Here is a 19,809-nt window from a genome sequence, read left to right on the forward strand (position 1 = left end):
ATTCTAAAAACTGTCACTAAAAGTGGACTTTTTAAGACATAACGTAGGCACAGTGCATAGTTCAATTCTCTAAGAGAAAATTAAAAAGAGTAAACAATCAAGTGGACAAATGACCGCAAAAATAATGCTTAAAATGTAATGAAACACACAGTAGACATTTCTTGAAAATAAGATTAAGAGGACTGTTTTGACATTTTATTAGTATTGTTAGTTTTTATATAGTTTAAAAAGGGAAAAAAAGCTCTTCCAAAATTGTTACCATTAACCAGTGTCTGTTTGTTTGTTTGTTTTAATCCGCCAGACTATTTCAACTATCTTGGAGTTCTTATATGCATACCTTTCCAAGAGCTTACCATAATGCAAAATTTAAGGAAATGTTCAGATGATTTTATATTTTTGTATAGAACCTATAGAAAATGCTTAGTTCCCCAGAGATACCATTCTTAGACACCTAAAATGCAAGACACTATTAAGCAACATGTCATTTAAATAGCTGAACACCTTTAAACAAGATAGGCCTGTGGTAATTTAAATTTTACATTGAATCAAAGAAAAATGAAGTCCATATAATACTCATAAGGCCATGGAATAATGCAACGTTACTTAAATATGTTCATACTTAAATAAAAATGAAATAGCACTGGAATAAATACCAACCATTCTTAATCACGGTTCAAGTCTGATAACCAAAATCAAAAATTTAATGTCATGCAAAATACACCTCAAAGACCAACCAATGCAAAGCTCCAAGCTTTAAACTTTTTGATAGTGTCAATAAAATCCCCAGGAAAAGAGAATACTGCAACTCCCCTTCAAACATAGACGTTTTAAATCTTGGTTAAACAGACGGAATGTTAAGAATGGTATGGTTTTTATTTTCCATAGCAGGTTTATTGACACTTTTTTTTCTAGTAAAGTTTGAAAATCTGACACTACCTGTCCACATAGAAGGGGAAACAAAACTTGGTCAAAGTCTGTAGAACTTCCTGTGGAGAGAAAGAGAGATAATTTATACATCTAATGGGACCAATAAATCTAGCATTAAGCACGGCACACAGTGTAGCAACTTTACCCTGAAGAAAGAGGAGACAGATGAAGAAATATGGGCTTTATCAATTACATGGGAGGAGTACAGGCAGTCAATCATGAGAAATAATAAACATGATCAAACTTCATTAAAAATGAAAAATTAATCAAGAATCACACATGGGCAAGCAGCAGGGGCCATGCAGGAAAGCTCTGAAGGGAGGGAGGCGGTTGGGTTGCTGAGTGTTAACACCCCTCCAGGGACCATCTCCAGCCTGACCATATGGATCAGAGTGAATAACACTGAGCCACATGGGTTTGGCCTGGCAGGGCCGCTGTTGCTGGCACCGTTTTTGCCTGTTACCTAGGAACAGAGGGGGCCGGGATTAGACAACGCTTCCCTACATCAATAGGCCAAATCACAAGCAGAATAGAAAGCCAACATGAAGATAATTGTCTCTGAATGTTGTCAACTACATTTTTTTTAGAGTTTAAAACTTCATTTTCTTACTTTATAAAGAAGTTGCCATCTCTGGCATAAATTTATTTTGTAATCAAACAATAATAATTTTAAGTATGCACTATTTTCAGTAAGTGTCATTGTAAGTGGGAACACTTACCTGCTTGTAATTTGTGAAAATCCAAAGCAAACTACCAGATTAAATATCTTTTTACAAATATGTAGGTAATAAGACCAAATGCATTATTCAGGGGAAGTGTACAAAAAGGAAACAAAAAGCAGAGCAACATTTCAAAGACTTATTCATAAAAGAGAAGCTTCTTGCATTAAGAACACTACTATATGAGCCACAATACACAGTGGGTGCGTGCGTGTGCGTGTGAGACTTTTCCCAAGAGACACATTTCCACGTACACGGCATACATACACATAGCTAAACACACATACAAGTAATTACTTATTACTTCCTTCATAAAATTTTCTCTAGCTTGACTTAATTTAACTGCAGACTTGGACAGCCCACAGTTGGTGCTTATCATAAGTTCACAGACCAACATTATAAATTTTAAAAAAGTACTCCTTTCATGCATTTGATTTGCTTTTTAACTATTTAAAATCCCAACTTCAAGACAGAATGAAGAACACATTGTTCAGTCATTGAGAAGCTGGTTCAAATTAAAACAAACCTGCCCATTGCAAATCCTAATCCAAGTGATAAATTATAGATCAGTTTACAAATGCAGCACTTTTCTAACCAATAATAATGAATTATCAATGCTAACTGAATTGATGCTTCTCGCTTCATTTATTTTTAAAACCAGTTCTATCATTCAAGAAATAAACCACATCAATCTAATAACCCACTCAATGAAGCAGAAAGCACATTGACTTGCTCTGCCAGAGCATGTTCCGCCTACATAATTCAATTGAGCATATCCTATTTTTTAATATCATCTTGGACTGGTACTATGTATATCACAGCACTGTTAAGGCATGTTACAAAAGAGTAAAGGCAGAGGAAACTAAAAAAATGAAAAAAAGCAGATAACAAAACTTCAGCACATTCTATGAGGCATTATTGATACATCAGCTAATTCCATAATGCGGCATCCAGAAATCCATATAGATTGTTTTAAAACTAATTATGTTTAAATAAACTGCAAAAGCTTATCAAGAATCAGAAAAAATGAGCCATTTCTCAGTGCATAATGTTAGTATCAGGCAAATATTGGGAAAAAGGTCATAGAAATCATTTTAATGTCTGCAGTCTAAAACATATTCTAACCCACATGCACCAAACTCTTACAATTTACATGCAAAAAAAAAAAATTCCTTACAAATTTCCTTTCACACCATCAGGTTTCAGATACCACAAAGCATCTCCTGACTTCAGTATATGTACTGAGCATCCTTTAAAACTCAGTACCCAGTGCTCACTCACTGCCAACATCAGCTACAAAGACAGTTATCCTTTACCCTCAGAAGTGACAGGTGCAGAAGTGCTTCTCTACTCTATGCTGGAGTGGAGCTGCCAAAAGGCCTCAAGATTTTTGAAAGAAAGGACCCCCATGGCTCCGAGGAAGCATTGTGCTCTACAGCAGAGTCAAAGGAATCTAATATGCCCAACTTATTACTCACTACAATATAGAAACTACTTACCACTTTCTAATGTCAAGAGTAATAACCAACCGTGAACTTGTCTGTCAGATAATATTAGAACAAATATCAAAATACCCAATGTAGGCTGGGTATAGCCCACCTCCCAAGAGCTTTCCTCTTACCCAAGAAAGCAGTGATAAGTCTAATTAAGCAATGGGGCAGGAGGAGGGGAAGAGAGAGGGGAATATAGGCAAATGTAGGCACATGTTTGTGCCTTACAATATGTTTCTTCATGTTTGTGATATTACAAGAGCTTGATATTCCAATTTAAGTCAAACAAGCCAGTGGTGTGCTGTCAGAGGAGAAAACAGAAATGAACATCTACTCTGTGTTAGGCATATTCACACATTATCTCAATCAGAACTGAAAAATCTTCTTAGTTTTATCAGCGGAAGACAGGGAAAAACAAGCAAGGTGTCTTCTAAATAAAACCTGCTGAAACAAACCAATTTTCTTAATACTGATTTTTGCCTAAATATACACATTTAACCACCTTATCCTCTATTTCCAAAGAAAAACACAATTACCTGAAGAGGAAAAGCACCACTCCCCAAGAGAGGGGACTTCAAAACCCTGATTTAAATATAATTTGAGCATTCTATTTATGGCAGAGTGCCTTTCAATATTAACTTTACTGGAAAAAGTCACTAAGCAGTTAGCAACCCCCTTTTTCTCACTAGGATCTGTGTCTCTGGCTAGGGAACTTTCTTTGTAAATGGTAATTTTCTGTTTTCTCCCCTCTTCCTCTTGCCTACACAAGCTCTTTCAGATAACCAGCCTCAGTACAACCTCAACTACTGCCACATAAATCAGATCTTCAAGATGCAGTGCGGCTGATGAAATGTAAATGACCTCATTGCTAAGGCAGGGGGTGGGGAAAACTGTGCCAGCTATCCAGATCAATTCCCAAGTTCACATTTTCACAAATCTTTTTATGTACAGTTTGATTTTTTAACATTTTAATGAGCAAAAAAGTGAATCTATAGTAGCCAGTCACCACAGTTAAAGTGCAGGGCATGAACTAGATCCCAGGAGGGAACCAGTCCACCATGTCACCACTGGCTTTAGGACATTCGCCACCTGGTTCCATGTCCCCAGGTTCCAACTCTTTTCATAATCAAAACACTGCTGACATTATAAACCCCAGACGGGTTTTCTAAAATCCTTCCCAATCAATATATCCAACACATAACTTATTGGAGACAACATTGAGCTCATTGATTAAGGTGAGTTCAGTCGCAAAGTTTTCAAAATAAATGAGACAAGAATTCAGCATTCAACCCCTTGTGTCACTAGACAATTTATGAAATAGGCAATTTCTAAAAGGGCTTTTCTTCCTAACAAAATCAACGATACTTCATGTGGGAAGAAATAAGAGCAGAGGGGGTGGGGGAATGCGTGGAGGGTAGACAGTTGCACAAACCTTTCAGTCATGCATATATCAAACAGCAGATTGCACAGGGTAGTAGAAAAGCAACAACATCTACAAAGCTCTGCCCACAAGGTGATACCAAGCCTCAGAGTCTGAACCAAACATGAAATCCACACACCTAACACTGGATTCACTTGCAAATGAAAATCAGAAATGAACTCAAGATTCACTTCAGTCTCCTTTGGATTCATTTCATCCAATGTGAATTCTCCTCTGGTCAGAAGGCCCATCAAGGGGACTTGCTCCAATCTGGAGAAAGTGGATTTTGTTCTGCTGAAACTAAGGCGTTCTCTTAAAAACCTGGTAAAGTTTTAAATTTATAATATTATCCATCATAGAATCCTATCTGGAAGCAAAACTTCGAAGACTCAATTTGATGCAGTTAACAGATTATTAATAACAAGGCTAAACCAATTTGCTCTAAATCTGGGGTGTGGGTAGGGAGGTGTACAAGATCCTGCCACAGCCATCAGTTTGGACGTCAATACTTTGTTTTCACTGCTTCGTTGAAACCCATAAACAAAAATTAGTTGTATTCAGCAGATGAAAACAACCGACAGACACAGACATACCACCCCACAAATAAGTGCCATCTGAAAGACAAAAGCACAGGCTGATTATAATGTCCACTGGGGTTATAGAATGTTGGGAGATGAGACGCATTTTCAATAGTTCAAAAGGAAAAAGAAAATGTTTGCAGGAAAACATTTAAATAAAGGAAAGAGACAGCCTGAGTAAATGAATGTATTCTAAAATACAGAGAGCTATAATCAGTCACTTTGTAGCTTGCTGAAAGCTAGTACAGCAGTCGATAATTTACCTTTGTCCAAAAAGAGTGAAGGAGGGAGAAACGGGGAAACAGTGGGAGAACATTTCCTGAGTTTTTTTATATCTAATTTATTTGTTCATTTCAAAATGTAGATGTGTGATGAAAAGATCAGCGGAGCACAAATTCCTAAAATACTCTATTTCAATGCTTAAATTTTTTTTAATAGCATGAGGGAAATGTTGACCGTCTAAGTCCTGCAATTGAGATCAGTGCCACTGACTTGAAAGAAAAGCCTTTGATTGATGATCTTAAAACTCAAGTTGAAAGTTAAAAACAGAACACACACACAAAATCCAACAAACACACAAAGCGAACAAAATTTCTACCCTAAGCCGTTTCAAGTTAAAACCAGGGACTCCAAATGAAAGCTACCAGAGGTTTTAATGCTTATGATTAAGAAGGGTAAAACAGAATGGTAAGAAGTTTTTAGGAGCTTAATTAGCACCAAGTTCAAGAATGTTGATCAGAAATTTCTAAATATGAAAATAGGAAACACAATTTTTTCTCTTTCTCTATAAATGTCAAATTAAATCCAAGATCCATATTATAGTTACAGCCAAACTAAAAAAAAAAATTTCCAGTGAGAAAAATCTTTGAATAAGGGATTTTACAGAAAGGCCTTTCAACATCTAAACATAAAAGCTGGGTCAAATTTCTAATAATGCTGCTCAAATGCTACAGAATCTGTTTCCTTTCTTTGGTATATTTCAATATTTACACCCAGTTTACTTTTTTCCCCCTTACAAATGTTAATTTTGAGTCATGTATATGTTATCATTACGCTAATTTGTATAATGCCTAATATACACATTCAATGTTGTAATTCAAAGATAAAATTACAAAAAAGTATAGAAATTCATCATATTCTATAACATGTATCATATAAATTTTGTATCTACATTTTATATCTAAATTAAGTACATTGGTGGAATGCTTACAAGAGCTGAAGAGTCACCTCTAAAACTACTTTTTAAGTATAGATCTTCATGACCTTTGAAGTCCAACGTTGAAAATTGTGGATCTTATAGAAAAAAATTTTTAAATCACTTTTTCCTTTTGTATCCCTCCATATCTTCAAAAAAAATTACTTAAAGTCATTCCCAAACTACAGTATTATCACATCCTCTATTCTGAGATTTCATTTTATTAATGTGAAAGCTTATGGCAAAGAGGTGAAAATGAGAGAGCTCTATTTTTAAGGTCAATATACTTCTTGACACTTGTTTCAAATCCTTACAAAATGAACAAATGATTTGGTTAGAATCTCTTACAATTAGCATTTGGTGGCATCAGTAATAGAATTCCTTGGACTTAATATTATTACTGTAAAATATTTTGCCTGGTTCATTTCCTTAAACATTTTAAGTCCTGTTATCTGAACATTTATATTATCGATATACCTAAAAGGAAGAAAGATTGGGGGAAATGGGGGAGGGGAAACACAAGTCAGCACATACCAAAGGAATAGGGTCCCAACAGTAAAAATGCAAACATGATTTCACTGAAGAAGCAACTTGCCCTCAGGAAGATACTATTTAAGAAAAAAAAAAAAAAAAGAGCACTGATAGAAATTGTATTTTGTAAGCATATTAAAAGCTGTCAGCTTTTAAATATTTTAAATGCACACAAAAATGTGCACAGATGGGCAACTTTTCTGCTCACATTAGTCTAGAAAAAAAAATCTTTCATTATCAAGCTCAAACTCCTTGAATTTTTTAAACTTAATTGTGCCTCTATTTCTTAGAATTCACACCCAAAGGCCAAAGCTTTCCTGCCACCAGTCCTTCAAATCTGACTTGGACATTACACGGGAGGAGGTTCCAAGCCTCCCTGAGGTCTCACTCCTTTTACAACACACGAAAAAGCACTCGATAATGGGCCCATGCTGAATTCACTGCTCTCCACGTCTCCTCTTGGGACACAAGCCTAGCAGATGTGATAAAAACTGTGTCAGAGAAGTGGCTCTAGTTTGTGCCTTAATGACAACTTAAGCCTCTAAACCAATACAACCAAAGGACTAACAGAACTGGCTGTTACCTCTCTCTCCTGCCAATCTTTGAATATCTCTGAACTGAATTAGCACCTCTACCCACAACATCCCCTGCCACCCCACAAAATCCATTCTAATTTTAAAAGATAAATGAATTCAGCAAACACGTCGGTGGCACAAGTGTCTGGGCTGTGTGTGTGTGTGTGTTATAATTAAGCCCTAACACATATTTCATGTAGTTTAGATTTTCTCAAGGTATGATTGTGCATTCAGAGGTCTCGAGGGAGTCCCTGGTTTATTTCCTGATCACCACCCCAGTAACCATATTAATACATACAACTGGTAGACTTACAGTTTCCAAAGAGTGCCTACAGGTCAAAAAATTATTTTTAAATATGTTCAACCACAGGAAAGAAAAGTGATATTCTGAGTCACTGAAACATTCTGATTATTAAAATTTATACAGAAGAATTTTTAAAACCGTGGGTGGTTATACTTTTAACGTGTAAGAACTCTTTGTCTTACCTAATGATATGGTACCAAAAAATAGATTTAAATGTGTACTTCTGATAACATTTTCTAAATTCTATAATTCAGCCTTCAGATGATAGGCCTTTTTACCCAGTATCTTGAAAGCCTATTCAGTCACAATTGCATACCCACTTAATCAGCAATCATTGTTCTGGGATGCAGGACTTTGTTGTCAAGACAAGCACCAAAACCTTAAAAAAAATTTTTTCAGAACTGGCATAAGAAAAAAGTGATCTTTGTCAGACAAGGACAAATTTATGCAAATCTTTTATAAACATTCACAAACATTTATTTAGCTTTTGAAATGTTGGCCTCATTTGAGAGCATGAAAATGAGGGGGAAGTAGGAAAACGCAAAGGACAGCTTAGAAGCTGGCACACTACATAAATATTCAGAAGGAAGATTATAGGATTCATGTTAGGCTGTCTTAGGCTTCTCCAAAGTCCACACAGAATAGCAAAGAACAAAACTAACGAGAAGTACAGCAGATGTTAGACAATGCATCAGCCTCTTTCCCTCTCTCACTTGGCTATACTTGGACGCTTTTATATTTTCTTTCAATATGGTTAGGTCATTCAAGGATTCTCCTATAGACTCTGTATTGTGGCTACAGATCTATAAGCTGGAGGTCTGTCAGCCTTCCAAAAGTTTCCAATGAAAAGGCATTATGCAAATTCTACCTCTCTTACCCTCTTTCAGGGGGGAAAAAAAGCCTCCAGTATGCAGTCATCGGAGTATTGGAAGCCCCAGCCTTCATTTCTGTATAGCTGTGTTTGCCTCAGGGCCACGCTGCTTGTTTTGACAGTGGATCCCCCTAGATAGTTGGGATTAGTCGAGCTTGTTTAGATAAACTTGAAATCAAGGCCTTCTCTAGGTAGACAGCTAGATGTAGCTACCGAGTTTCCAGCTGCCTCCTCCTTTCATCCCCAAACAACTGGAGATTCACAGTAGCTATCACAGCCACAGGCTATGTCACGTACATAAGTACAAAATTAAAGGCTGCTAAAAGAAGCCTTTGTAAGTCTTAGTGCTAAAATAAGGAATCTGTACGGCTTGGTTTACACAAATTATTCTAGCACTACCCAGTATGGAACTGAAATCATCGGTTAACAAGGCATATTAATCAAGGTTCCCAGCTTCTTCGGATAGACAGGATCATGGTTTGATAATATACCTAACCTTCTGCTTCTCAGCTCTTGTATGAGAGTAATCGCTTAAAATGTTGAAAAGGAAATAATGGGCTTTATTTATCCAGTGGCAGGAGATGTCAGACGCCATCAACAAACACTGGGAACAGACTATGAAGATCAAAATATAAATCTCAAATCTGCTTTTGAGAGAGAATTATTTAGCAATTGATTAGACAGGGCCCCACTGTCTAATCAGTCATCTCCAATTACAGAATGGTTTCAAGTCAACTTTTATTTCCCCACAACTTGCAGATTCTAATAAAACAATATCAGGAGGACTCAAGAACTGAGGAAATTTATACTCAGAACAGATCAGTGACATCTCATTGTAAAGAGAGAAGGCAGGTGATACGAAACAGTACTGAAATTTTAAGAAATTATACAATTTAAATCGTTTTCCGAAATCTAATACTCAAGGATTTCATTCTTTGGCAACTAGAAGGTGTCTCTTCAGAGGACCAGCAAAATATAAACAAAGAAAATAATTCAACTCCACATATATGTTTTATTTCACTTTACATACCTTGCTCTAACATGTACATGCCAATGTGTACCTGAGGCCGGGATAAACCATAAACACAACAATAGTATCAGAATAGATGTCAACACTTTCCAGAACTATTCTATGAGATACAGTACTGAAAGCCTTCTACCTTCTGAACACACTATCAAGTCACACAAGGCAGTAACGAAAACATGTTCTCATAACTGAACAGCCAAGTCACTATTTAAAAGAAAAGCGTAATGATGTGCAAGACATTCTGGAACAATGTGAGGCTTTCCTATGGAATTTTTGGTTCGTTTCACTTACAACTTGCACACTAAAGAAGGAGTCAGCAAACTTTTTCTCTAAAGGGCCAGACCGTAAATATTTTAGGCTTTGCCGGACACTTATGGACTTTGTCACAGATTCTTCTGGGTTGTTGTTTTGTTTTTGTTTAAATAACTCTTCATAAAGGTAAAAACCACCTTAGCTCAAAGGCCACACATAAACCACCACTAGGCAATACTTGGCCAGTTGACAATAGTTTGCCAGTCCCTGATCTCGAGTGTCAAGGAGCCTCATCATACAACATAACCAAGACTCAAATTCAGAAATTTCTGAAAGGTAAAAGGACCATGCCAATCATACTGGCTCTATGGTGAGCCAACAGTTCACACATGGTTATCGCTAAATGGCTAATTGTCTACTGCATACAAACATGTTCTCTAGGGCGCCTGGGTGGCTCAGTCAGTGAAGCATCTGCCTTCGGCTCAGGTCATGATCCCAGGGTCCTGGGATGGAGCCCCGCATCGGGCTCCCTGGTCCTTGGGAGCCTGCTTCTCCCTCTGCCTCTCTCTCTCTCTGTCTCTCATGAATAAATAAATAAAATCTTTAAAAAAAAATGTTCTCTTTTTGGAAAATTATTTAAAATACAAAAAACAAAGAATTACAAATCAAACATATTTCCACCACTCAAAATTCACAACTGTTTTGTGGCATAAACTCTTCAGAGAAACCACTCCTTCTTAACAGTTCACTACTATCACAGGTTAAGGCTCAGGGGTTTTCTTAACAGATAAATATATTGATGCTCTTTGGATCACTGACAGCTCTTCAATATAGAGTTATTTTGTTCATAATATCATAAAAAGTATTAAAAGAGAAGAAAGCCTTTCCTAGTGCTTTACTCACCACTCACACCAACAACACATGTTACGTACCCAACGTTCTGTTCGATGTAGAACACAGAAGGGCCTTCTCACTATTCAATTTCTGGCCCTTCTTTCAACATCTTCCCCTGAAGTGTGTTTCCCAGGATTTTCTCTTCCTTCTTCTCACTTTGCATTCTCCTCTTTACACCTTAATTTTAATTATCATAATGTAAAGGTCTCAAATTCAAATCTTCACTTCTAGATTATGTCTAACACCAGGCTCTATTCCAACTGCCTTTTGGACATTTTTGCCTCGTGTCCCCTAAGTACTTCAAGCTTAGCGTGTTGAAAATCCAGATGCATCATCTAGGTTCCTGGAACACTGTTGCTCGTTAAACTCTTTCACCCCATCAAAACAAGAAAGGAGCTCAGACAACCACTATTACTTGCTGGGGGAGAGACGATCAATTTGTGGGACTTAGATTCAAGTATCTGCCAATTGGTTGTTGAATTTTAAAATAACTGTCAAGAAAACCTCCTGATTGCTTAAAAGCTTCCCAAAAGTTAATAAATAAGAAAGTGGACAGAAGGGAGCCCCTGGAATGAAGCGTATTTCAGTCATCTTAGAAAAGGAAATGGATATATTTCCCTAAGCAAGATAACATTTTAGAACCAATGTGCTACAGGCCCTGTCTGCATGGAGCTTCTTCCGATCTAGTTAGGAAGACAGATGCTTTACAAATGAATACATGAATGTAGAATTTGACTGTCATAGGAGCTGTGAAAGAAGAGAGTGCTCTGACAGAATGATGGGGGCCTGAAATTAGATGGGAGGGTCACGAGAGACATCTCAAGAAGTGGCATGTTGAGCTCAGTCTTTGAGAATGAGTAAAGGTTCACCAGTCAAAGATTGGAAGAGGAATAGGGAGAGAAAGGCCAAAAAAAAGTAAGAGCATGAGCAAGAGCCACTGAACAAAAACCTTTGGCACATTCAAAGAACTGAAATCAGCCTGGCATACTGAAGCAGAGGAGTGCAAGAGGAGGAGGTTGGGGGGCGCCTGGGTGGCTCAGTTGGTTAAGCGTCTGCCTTTGGCTCAGGTCATGATCCCAGGGTCCTAGGATCGAGTCAGGCATCAGGCTCCCTACTCAGCAGGGAGCCTGCTTCTCCCTCCCCCTCTGCTGCTCCCCCTGCTTATGCTCTCTCGCTCACTCTGTCAAATAAACTTTTTAAAAATCTTAAAAAAAAAAAAAAAAAAAGATCAGGTTGGATAGGGTGGCAGGGGCCAAATCATGACAGGCCTTATTTGTTAAGGAGCCCGGGCTTTATTCTAGCACACTGAAATCACTAGCAGGGTTTGAGTCCTTTACATCACTTTCTAACTTTGCCATAAACCCCAAGTCTTCCAGATTGCAAAGGGTTCAGAGGCTATTCTCAGTGAGCTCTTCACCTAAGCTCCCACGCCAATCCTGCTATCATTCCTAGCATTAAACTGACCATAATCTCAGGATCCACAGGAGGGTAAAGACACACAACTGGGTACCTGTCAGGCCTCCGATTCCTTGGAGAAGGAAGAGGAACCTCATACAGGAGCCTCAGTAATAACCCAACAGCATGGAAAGGGATTATGGTTGAAGAGAACAACAAAGGAAGTGTAACTAATTTGAACAGAATCGGCTTAAATCTCTCTTCAGAATATACTCCTAATAATCTGGTATTTCTTCTGAGATCCCAAAGTCCATTTTCCTGTATACAAAGAAAGCATGACATTTTACTGCAGTAATCTGTTATGTATCATTGCATTTAAGAAGGCACTGGTTATAAGACTATTATTTTTCAGTACTACTAGGCGAAAAAAATGCTACAAATATATCATCAACTGTAAGATGCATCCCAATTTCAGAGATGTTAAAATGTGAAAAATGGATGGAATATATTTATTTACAGATCTATCTTTCACACTTGACTGAGTTAAGAATGGTGGGGATTATATCCACTGCCAGTGTCTAGTAGAGTACCCAGCACAGAGGAAACATCCAGTCAATAATGGTGCTGAAAAATGGCTGGATGATAATCTGGAGATTTAGAAGCAAAAAAAATAGCACTAACTGAGCACTTACTATTGCCAAGCACCGTGCTAAGAGTCTACTGGTTTTGTTTAATCTTCATAGGAAACAGTGAGACCACATGGGCCAAAGGAGACCTGAATTTATCAGAGAAACAGCATTTATTCTTTTTTTTTCTTTTTTAAGTAGGCTCCATGCCCAGTGTGGGGCTTGAACTCACAACCAAGAGTCACATCTCTACCAACTGAGCCAGCCAGGTGCTCCAATATTTATTCTTGATATAGAAAATGAAAGGAATGGAAGAAACTATTAAAGTCTGTTTAAGTGTGGTATCAGCCACTTCTGTCAAAAATTTACTATTTATGCCTAATAAACATAAGAATTATGTATATAATTTAAAGTATCTAATTACCTACATAAGCTTCTTCTGATTCAGGCTTCATTATGTTCCTCATATACCAATGGTCATCTGCTCTCTGGAGGGGGTAAAGTGACAAGCAGAAGGAGACTGACAAAGCAGCTAATACGTGCCATGTTCTGTGCTAGAAGTTTTACATATGCTCAACGATCCTGCCAGTAATCTTATGTATTATAAAGATTATCAACCTCTTATGCGTGAACTGAACCTTAAAAGTGGAGTAAAATTAGTTTCAGGTAAAGCAGTGAAGTAACTTGCTTAACTGGAAGAAGACAGTGAATGGAAAAGCTAACATTCAAACCCAAGTTCATCTATCCCTGGAGCTTAAGCTCTTCCCACAATCCTCAGACTGCTGCTTTGTTGACTACAAATGAGAGAGTCTCATTCTTGGTTCCTACTTGATTAGGATTCTGTCTCCACAGTTACAAACACTCATATAGCCTCAACTTTGCAGTGGTCACCCTCCATGCTGAATGAAGCTACTGCCTCTCTCCCACCTCACTTTCCAACTGCAGCAGTGGAGTGCAAGGTTTGTGTTGTCACAGGGTCTTAGGTTAGGGGAGCCTCATGTGCCAGCTTGCCCAGGCACCCTGGTTTGCTCATTGTTTCTGTGTAATCATGGTGCCCGTTTCACTCTTCAAAGTGTCCTAGATTGGATGCTATGGTCCTCAGAATCTCAGAGGGAAAACCATGGCTTATCTGGAGGGTACTGAAAGAACAAATACTGTTCTATCTGCCTTGTGATGGGAAATTGGGGAGTGATGTTAGGAAAGTTTTTATCACTTGACTCCAGGCTCTTTATCCACATTAAAGACTCATCTACATTCTAGTACTTAATGCAATACCAGACACATCATGAATTACATGGAAACAGCAAAATCTTTTCTTTGCTTCATTTTCCTCATGCTACATCAGAAAACATTTACTGAACTTGACTAATTCGGGTATTGTGTATACATCACGCCCACTTCTCCTGCCAGTTCTACAAAATTAGTATTACTTCCTGTTTTAAAGATGAAAAAAAAAATGAGGCTGAAAAAGTAAAGCCTTTGCCCAAAGGGACTTTTCCAAAGCCAGATCTTCTATAACATGGGGATACTTATTTTCTACTTTTCTTTAGGCCAAACATAGAAGAAGAAGAAGAAGAAAGAAGAAGAAGAAAGAAGAAGAAGAAGAAAGAAGAAGAAGAAAGAAGAAGAAGAAAGAAGAAAGAAGAAAGAAGAAGAAGAAGAAGAAGAAGAAGAAGAAGAAGAAGAAAGAAAACACTTAAAATTTGTAGGAGGGATGATAATTGTTAAGAAATAAGTGAGACATAAATAATGCAAAGATTTTAGCTGCCATTAAATTTGTTTATTATAACATATATTTTAGAAAATCAGAAATACTTCTCAATTTACCAGCAGTTTAGATCTCTAGAAATGATAAGTATCTGGAAGGTTGGAAGAGTTCTCTGATAAAAATAATGTTCTCAACAATTTACAGTTTACACTTCTAAAATCAGATGTTACTAAAGAGGCATCATGTTTGAAATACATTCAAATGCAAGAATCTTAAAAGCCTCTGCTAGGTAAGATAGGATTTAATAAATGTATGTCTTGGTTTGTCCTACCTCATTCAAATTCTGAGCCCAGAGATCACAGTGTGAATGCTATTCAAATAATCATTGATTATTACATATCAAATATTTGGCCTACTAATATCCATATATAGTACCAGGTGCTAGAGATATGGACACGAAGCAAGCAAGAATCCCTGACCTCCTGCCTGGGGGAGGGAAAGGATACATAAAAAACTACATGCAATAAAGTGTTTTCAGTTTTCTGACAGAAGAATGGTCAAGGAAAAAGGAAGGTACGATGAGTGCTACCGAGGGGATGTGAAAGACCCCTCAGAGGTGGTGACATGTGACCTGACTTTTGAGAGATGAATATTTACTAGACAAACTGCTGGATAAGAATATTCCAGGAATAAAAGCAACATAAAACAATATATCACATATTTCACAAGGTTGATATATAAGTAAATGAACTTTGTTAAGCTCAACGTTCTTTAAAAGACCATCTTAATTTATAAATACCTTTTCATTTCTACCCTGCTATATACACATGTACACACAATACAGACTAGTCCACAGTCTGGGTTTCATCCTATTTCACATTTGAAATCTGAAACTGACCAAAGTTAGACAGTTTGCAATTACGGTAGCCACAGGACTCTTAACTCTACTGCATATAAGTATTTAAAAAAACAAAAGCTAACACAAGAGTATAAAGCACTATACGTGACCAAAAGGGCTAATTTACAAGGACCGTGGGACACATTACTAAATTTCCGAGGTTTTGAACATGCAAAGTCTCAATATACAGATTTTACAACTGAAATAAATTAAAAATAATTAGTTATTTGAAACCCCTTCATCACCATTTAAAGAGTTTCCATATTTTCAGTACATTTTCGAACATACTCAGGAATTGTTTCTGATTACATCTCTTCATCTTTACTTGACAAAGTACTCTCTCTTCCTTTTGTGACTTCTCTAAATTTTGCTCTGGAACGGCATGGGCTTAGAAAGGAAAGGTTTTCCAGAATTCTTAGGATCTGCCAAATTCTGGAGGCAAAGGTTATCACACATAACCCTAATACCCAACAAAACAAAAGCACCCAACCCGGGTTACTCTCCTACTTTAAATCTGTCCCTAGACAGGGGACGCACTATATAATTATTGGTTATTAGATGCCAGGTATAATTCTGAGCACTCTTACACATTTCACATCACTTAACCCCCACAAAGGCCCTAGGAGGTCTTTCCTATGATCATCTCTAGAATTTACAGATGTGGAAATGAAATCCCAAAGACGTAGTCCAGTAAATGACAGAGTTGGGATTCAAACCCAAGCAGTCTGGCTCCAAAGTCCATGCTCTTCATCACCACTGTCATTCATGCCTCTGTACTCTGCTCTCTGGAATCTGAGCTCCTTAGCAATTATGTCTGTGTATTACGTACTTCATATTCACAATTATTCACTGGCCCGTAATTTATCCTCGCTGCTGAGAACAGCTTCTAACTTAACTGACTATAGTCATTCCTATACCTGAAGAGTTCAGACGGACAGACAAATAATACAATGTAAGGAGGTAATGTTCCAAGTGCTCTCCAAGTGCTGAGATAGAGTGACTAATTTAGTCAGGACCTGTTTCACAGAGGAAGTGATATAAGTAGGGCAATTAATGCTGAACAGAAGTATACCTGGGGAACAGGAGGAAGCTTGAGGAAGGATCTCAACCATAAAAACAGCTTGGGCAAAAACAAAGGTGGGAGAAAGCAAACCATGCTGGGAAATGGTGAGGTGTTCTATGTCTGCTTATAAAGTGAAAAATGGTAGGAAACCAGGCTGGAGGTTGAGTCAAGGTCAGACTGCGAAGGGCCTGAAATCCAACTTTTAAGAAATTTGGAGTCAATCCTGAAGGCACCAGGGAACCAGCAAGAGTTTTGACTAAAGAGAAATGGTGTGATTTGAAACAGGTTTTAGAAAGCTATCTCTGGCCATCTTATAGAGGGAAAGTGTTTAAAAAGTCATTGGGTTGTAGGCCATTAGGAAGAGTCCACAGTAGAGAAGCTAAGAGTTGAATGCAGAGGGAAAGAGCAGACTGGGGAGCAACCTAGGAGGGATAATGAACAAGACTTAATGACTACAGACTTGCCCGATGAACAGACACTGGTTACATGAGACTAAAGTTAAAGACTCAGATTATGGTGCTCAAAAACAGCCACAGTCCACTTAGTTATAACCACTGAGTAACTCACAAGAAACAAGACCATCCAAAAGTATTCACAGATGTCTAAAGTCTAGTGGAGTTTTGGAGCCAAAATAAAACCAGGAGAACACTTCTAATAAGAATGTGTAAGTAAGGATTGCATAATTACCATTTCCTAGCGTTAGACTCAAGTAAGTAGTAGTACAACATAGCTGCATAGCTTGGCGTGCTTTCAGAAAGAATAGCTCAAAAAGAATTTGTCTTTTTAATGAGTTCCTTCTATATAACTGTAACAGCTGGGGAGTGACCAAATTGGGAAGAAATCTTCAACTTAAAAGAAAAGACTTAAGTCAGAAAATGTATCAATTTTTCAACTGAGTTTAGCTAAATGTTTAAGGTTTTGAAATATAGTTTTCATTAAGAAGCCAGTCCAACCCTACCCCATTCTTAAATTCACCCTTTTCTGGAAATGGGGGCGGGGGGAGGAGGAGATTCATGATATAGATATGGTAGAAGAGCAGCCTTACATACAAGGTGGTTTTTCTTCAGCACTTTAAAAAGCATGAATTTTGACATTTGTCCAAGGTGATAAATTTGACTTGTAACAACACAGGGAGAAATAAGAAGCAACACGTGACAGATTTTTTAGGATTACTGTTTAACCATCCATGAACCTATACTTGAAAAAACATTAAAACCAAGCCAATCATCAAGAACAGGACACTTTTAAACATATACAAGGAAGCAGATGTTTAATCTGGGATGCATTTATACATCTGCATTCTATCAATGAATCTTTTCAAAATCTGTAATGTAGTCCATCAAAATGGCTATATTTTATGGCATTTGTGGATACTGATGCACTTCTTAAAGAAAGCTGCATCAGCAGGGTGCTTTGGTGCTATTATGCTAAACAATCAGCTCCTAGGGTCTGAAGAGATTGAGAGTTTTTATCTGTGGATGAGAAAATTATGTTTCTATCTACAATCCCAGACTGCCAAGTAACTAAGAAATATGGAAACTGACCTTTTTGAGCAAGAGGTGAAAAATCCAAAAGGCAACAGTGACTCTTAGAAAAAGCACATCTAAAACAAACTTAAAAGATGATCTTCTTTAAGGGCAGCTTCAAGACTTTCCCACTTGGGTTTCTCTGTACCACTCTTGTTAACTCTACGACCTTCTGCAGCTTCATAACCAAGGACAAGAAATTGTAGGAATGTGATTACCTGGTGGTATCACTACCCAAAGGTCTTAGTTTTTAGAGACATCCCCAATTTCTGGTCATGCCACTGTTCTACAAACCAACAAAATGACCTGAACGTGTATTACCCTTGTAGCCTACTAGGCAGTAAGGTCCTTCAGGGGAAGGGTAGAATCTACTTCTTCTCTCCTCTTCTTTACCTAGTAGGGTGCCTGGCTCATGTTCTGCAGACACCACACTTATCAGTGTACATTACACTCATTCAATTAATGCATAAAATCAAATCTACTCTCCCAGACAGTTTCTGCCACCCAAAATAGACACAGAGGGGGAAAAAAAATCAGAAAATGCAGCCACTTATAAGTTAGTCTTCTTAAGGTCAGGTTGTAGAGCCATTTCAAAGTGTGATCCACTTGACCCTTTTATAAGTAAATCCTCTCAATCAGATTCAAATAAATCGATAAATTCTGTTCCACATATATGGTGTCAAAGTTTCCAGGACCAAACGTGACCTCACCATTTAAAGTGGATCAAATCTGAGCAGTTTGTATGAGCAGATTGGAAGCATGACAGCACCCACACTTTGGAGAAGAATGAGGGGAAAAAAAAAAAAAGAAAGCTCAAAAGTTTCTAAGAGAAATGGGATGCACCCAGGTCTGATTCCATTCTCTGTGAGCTTGGTGAACGCAAGGCCCAAAGGACCACAAACCCAAAGTCTCAATTCCAACCTGAAGGTTCTACAGCTTAGACAAGTCACTATAGAAAGACTAGCGGAATCCTTCTGGAATCAATGTCACATTTTATACAAACTAGGTACACTACTGCTTATGATTCTCTGCCTAATAACAATGAGAAAAATCAAGTTTTATCATTTGTTTTAAATTTTGTGTGAATATTACACATGTATGCCATATTATACAATGTCAGTGTGAGATTTCCTTTCACAGTAACAGAGAATTTAGGACTAAATTCTGTGGATTTTACCTGTAATTTTCTTATTAGATAGTTTTCTTTCAATAAATCAGGGCATGAACAAGTTTTGAAGAGAAATGTTTAGTCTCTGACTTATCGAGATTTAGAAGAAAATAACGTTAAAGTTTTCAAACACAGGAGCTCACCAAAAGAACAAGGCAATCAGCAACACACAAGCAGCCAGTCTTGATTAAATATTATCTCTGTTGTCTTTCTAATCAGAATCTTCCAATCCATTTACATAGGTTAAACTATGAATAATTGTGAGCTTAGGAAATGTTTTCTTTAGCGCATACCTGAAGTATGAACAGATGAAAACTCCATATTTAAGCAATTACATGCAACTCACAAATGCCAATTTCCATCACAATTAGCCTAAGTTATGCAATGTATTTTTGTTCCTTTTTAGTATATAGGTGATGTATGTTTTTATAATTTGCTTAACTGCCTATAGTGAAATTTTAAAATCACACAGACCATATAAAACCATAAAAGAAAGGGTACCTTTTCATTTTTCCCAATGTACCATGTTTCTACATTGCTTATAGAGCTTGTACAAGCAACACTGTTAGTTTCTATATAAAGATTTCCATAAAATTTTTATAGTTTCTATAAATGCATAAAGATTGTTGGTTTCATTATAAC

General features: G+C 37.3%; 1 protein-coding gene across 20 annotated transcripts in view; it reads right to left on the reverse strand.

Moving 5' to 3' along the window:
* DENND1A (DENN domain containing 1A) overlaps window positions 1–19,809 on the reverse strand; it is a 501,269-nt gene that overhangs the window by 343,612 nt on the left and 137,848 nt on the right. For 15 of the 20 annotated variants that reach the window (XM_054509412.2, XM_064579579.1, XM_045883121.3 and 12 more), the window contains one exon: window positions 937–986. The exons of the other annotated variants lie outside the window; for them this stretch is intronic. In XM_054509412.2, the coding sequence (XP_054365387.1) occupies window positions 937–986 (50 nt within the window). The remainder of the gene's footprint in view (window positions 1–936; window positions 987–19,809) is intronic. 20 annotated transcript variants of the gene reach the window in all.

Source organism: Mirounga angustirostris, unplaced genomic scaffold, assembly GCF_029215605.1.
Source record: "Mirounga angustirostris isolate CCGP_5_RB_7025 unplaced genomic scaffold, mMirAng1.0.hap1 SCAF_15, whole genome shotgun sequence".
NCBI classification, from domain to species: domain Eukaryota; kingdom Metazoa; phylum Chordata; class Mammalia; order Carnivora; family Phocidae; genus Mirounga; species Mirounga angustirostris.